We start from the raw sequence: 4,178 nt of genomic DNA on the forward strand, positions 1-4,178 counted from the left end.
CCCCTCCTGGATGTGTGCCAGCATAATTTTCTCAAACAGCTTGCCTAGGATCGAGGTAAGACTAACCGGCCTATAGTTTCCCAGGTCCTCCTTCCTGCCTTTTTTGAAGATGGGGACCACGTTGGCCCTCTTCTAACTTATCTAAGCTTTCTTTTCAGTGGGGTGACCATCTTATTTTAAAAAAAAATCCGGGATACTACCCCCCATCCCTGGCCATCCCCATCACAGGCAGGAGGAGTGGTGCCCACGGCAGCCTGCATCCCGCTTCCAGTTGCCGCCCAGGAGGATGCTAAAATAGAAGTTTGCCCAGAGCACCACATACACAGGAGCCGCCCGTGCACACAGCAGCGCTCTCCCCCTGCTCTCCTCCGGCTGTTCCCTGCTCTAGACAGGAGGAGTTGAGCTGGGCAGTGCAGCGCCAATCCTCGACTTTTGTTCCCATTTTCCCCAAGCAGACAGGACAGCTTATGAAACCCAAAACTGTCCGGGCCAAACTAAGACATATGGTCACAGTTTTTTCGTGATGCTGATAAGAAAGCTTAATATGATTTTAATTTCACAGTATCTTATTAATTTTAATCCCAGGGTGAGTCAAAGCAGCCCAAAAAATTAGGATGCATGCTTCCCCTTCACCCAAGGAAAAGAATCCCAAGAGACACTATGGCAAGCCAGCAACTCTGATGCAGCCCTTGACAAGAACACAGCACTGTTCTACTGTTGGGAAACACACATATGCAGAGCTGCTGCTTCTTGTGAAAACTAGCCATCAGTGAGGCGAGTGACAACCGGATGAGACGCAAGGAGAAGCTGCTTCTCCTGCCATTCTTCTTTGCTTTGCACTTCCCCTTTAGACCGTGATATGATGATTAAACATACAAGCATGCTCATCAATGACTGATTCATTTAGCAACTACTTAAAGAAAAATGCAGGGGGAATAAAAACAATTACCAGCTTCCTCCACAGAGTACATTTCTCGCCAGAACATCCTGTGCTTGTAGTCATCTTTTGGAGCATACAGGTATGTATTTAGTCCCCACTTCTGAAGTCTATAGTTGGGGGGAAAAAAGTCTCCATTAGACAAGCATTCTATAAATACAAGCAGCCTGCATTTTATTAGAGGATCAAATGCTTAAGTTCATCTGCCTGTCTGTGAGAACACTAGCTGCTATAACAGATGGTATTAACTCACTACAGTACTGAGTGAGTCTGAGTGACCTGACAAACCCAGAAGAGCCAGAGCAAAATGAAGAGGAAAATGTAAACAACCTGAACAGCTTTACATGAAATACTGCCCCAGATCAGGCGCAAATAGGCTTCCAAAGTGAAAAATAATAGTTTTACTATGTTGGAATGTTGCACACAAGGGAAAGTATGACTTGCCTTCTAAAAAGTTCCTTCCTCTGCTCCATAATCCAGGGTCTTCCATAAAATCCTGTGGGAAATTAAATTTAAAAAAATAAACAAACACCCGACTGGCCATTTCACAGAACAGAGATTATAGCATAACCTACCTCTTTCTTTTTCTCCTCTCTCAAAAAGATGTTTTTACTACATTCATCATAAAATGCTGGCAGTCAGAAATAAACCCTGCCTTAACAGTGTAAATATGCTACAATTATCTTAATTTTCAACTGAATTATACCCCAATTAATCTGTTATCCAGACTAAGGATTCTGGCTAGTGGAGCAATTAATTTTAAGAACACAATCTGAATTTCTGTGAAGGATATCTGCTCAAGTCAAATCAGCATTACTAGAAAAAAAAAATCAGCCTGAACAGTAGTAACGACCCAATTAAGGCAGCACTCAAAATACGTTAAATAGTATTAATTTTAACAGCACAACTAACACGAAGTTCTGAAAATACTTACCAGTACGAGAATACCTTTTAAAACAGACAGTATGGGAAACTGGGCATGTAGTCCTCAAACAGTTATACAGTGGGGTTTATGAAACAGAAGACAGCTTGGCTGGTCTGTCAAGATTTGTTCTTTTTTCATTTGATGAAATTCCTGAATTTGCCAGCATCAGCTAGAAAACACTACGCTAGGCCATCCTGCACTCTGTGCTCAGACTTGGGCTTTAAAGATGCAATCTCAGCTTGTAAGAAACAATGCAAGGGGGCACAAAACGGAAGCTTTTGCATAGCCCATATTCAATGCCAGAAAACTCCAGGAGGAATGCCAAACCTGAGTGTTTCCATCCAGCCCACTCTATACAAAAAATACTTGGAAGAGCAAGTGCTTCTCACTTGCCCACCATCCTTCGATTAATTTAATTTGGACCATGAGCCAACTCTAGTGACAAGTGGGCAGTTCACATTAGAAAGCCTCAGGATGGCAGTCTGTGCAACAGAGCCAAGACTAAAATAACACTGAAATTTAATAAGCTCTCATTTTCAGATACCATGGCCACTCCAGATGTGGAATGATGCCATTAATATAGTTAAGTCTAGAGGCCCCTGCAAACAAATCTGAAGGTGAAAAGCACTTCTACTTCCACAGCTATCGACCTATTGTCAATACTGTAAAACGTCAGGCTATTGATCAAAGCTTCTCTGTGCTCTCTATCTATTTAGAACAGATCATTTGAGAGTTGCCTATGTGGTAAAAATAATTCCAATTATCAATTAAAAGTCACCCCTGTGATGTTAGCTTTGAGGACCTCAAAGTAGGCTCAGCTCTTAAGGGCTTACACTTCCTGAAAAGAGCAATTTTCAGCTGATTGATGCCACAAAGCGGCAAAGCTGGGTACTACTGCTTCCATCTGGCTGAAACTGGAACCTGACAAATGGCGGATAGGTGCACAGCAGTGTGACAGAAGGAAGCAGTTGTGGCACATAAAAAGCAAACAAGGTAAGGGGACAAATCCTCTTGGTTTTCAGAGGCAACAGAGCTGCAGTTTTCTCTTAAATTAGGAAAGCCAGCCTACCTAAACACAGAGGGACCTAATTAATGTGGCATTTAGTCAATGCTTTCTATTTCTGTAACACATTCAGAGAGACATCAGACCACCTGAAAACTAAGCATGTAGCAATCTGTAGCAAAATCAAGAGAACAACAAAGGAAGTGAATAATGAGGGACAGGCTTGAGGCAGGAATGCTGAAAAGAAAATGTAGATACGTGACCCGGCTGCTCTATTTCACCTCTGGTGGACCCTTAGTCCCCCTCCCACTCCCCACCTTTCGTATTCAAAGCACTCTCCACTTCACACCCTGCTGCTCTGTGCTGTCCTTTCACAGGATCTGAAGCCCACAAAAGCTTGTGCTTGCATGCATCTGATTTAGTTACGCTGTACAGGAGGAGTGCATCTACCCTGCCTCGGAGCTATTTCACCTGGCAGCACTCCTTTGAGTGAGAAGGCCCAGACACATCAGCCAACGACAACAGTAAGGTATTTCCACGCAAACTCAACCATCAGCCTGTTACCTGCAGGCAGACCCGCCGGAGCCTCATCCCCAACCCACTGCTTGTGTCCCAGCAAGCTCTGGAAGCTACTCACAATCTGCCCTATTACTCTTACACCCACCTGCAGCCCTTCCCCCTGCCATTGCATTTCACACCCTACACAAATCCTCTCACTGTTGCTTTGTGCATCCCAGTCTACATTTCGTCTCCACCTCTTGCGTGCAGCCACACGAACAGCCGTTGGGAGCTAGGCCAGAAGACTTGAGCCTGGCTTAGCCCAATACAACTGGGACCTCTGGAAATAATCAAGTAACCTCACAGGAGGAGGGGGAGAGGGGACTAGGAGGCAGGAAACACTGGATATTTAAGCTGAACAGAAGGCAGAAAGGTACTGTCATCTGCCTGCCCCCCACAAGAAACATCCTGGTTTCACACGGCTCTGGCCGCAAAGCGAAGGTGTGCTGATGGGAAGTGTACGCTGCTCTCTAGCTTCACCTTCCATCCCTCTGAGTACAAAAGAACCACCCCCCCCCCGCCACCTACACTTTAACAATGAAGACGGGAGTAGACGGCTTTGAGAGGCGGAGGTGGAGGATAAACCCCTCGCCTTTCCAAACACCACCTTTACCCGGCCGCCAACAAAGGGTTAAAGAGGGGGGCTCCCAGCACGGGACACGCGTCGAGGCCTCCCGCCCACCCTCACCTTCCACGACGCCGCAGAGGAAGCGCCGCACGCCACCCGCCGCCTCGGCCTCGGTGTCGGTATCGTC

At 45.8% G+C, this 4,178-nt stretch overlaps 1 protein-coding gene across 1 annotated transcript in view; it reads right to left on the reverse strand.

Moving 5' to 3' along the window:
* Positions 1–4,172, reverse strand: part of MGEA5 (meningioma expressed antigen 5 (hyaluronidase)) — a 30,586-nt gene extending 26,414 nt beyond the window's left edge. Inside the window, exons 1-3 of the mRNA XM_019555566.1 lie at positions 4,112–4,172; positions 1,382–1,433; positions 950–1,047 (exon numbers count right to left, since the gene is read on the reverse strand). Of these exons, the coding sequence (XP_019411111.1) occupies positions 950–1,047; positions 1,382–1,410 (127 nt within the window). The 5' untranslated portion in view covers positions 1,411–1,433; positions 4,112–4,172. The remainder of the gene's footprint in view (positions 1–949; positions 1,048–1,381; positions 1,434–4,111) is intronic.
* Positions 4,173–4,178: the final 6 nt, after the last annotated feature.

The sequence above is a fragment of the Crocodylus porosus genome, unplaced genomic scaffold (genome assembly GCF_001723895.1).
Source record: "Crocodylus porosus isolate Cpor-Errol unplaced genomic scaffold, CroPor_comp1, whole genome shotgun sequence".
NCBI classification, from domain to species: domain Eukaryota; kingdom Metazoa; phylum Chordata; order Crocodylia; family Crocodylidae; genus Crocodylus; species Crocodylus porosus.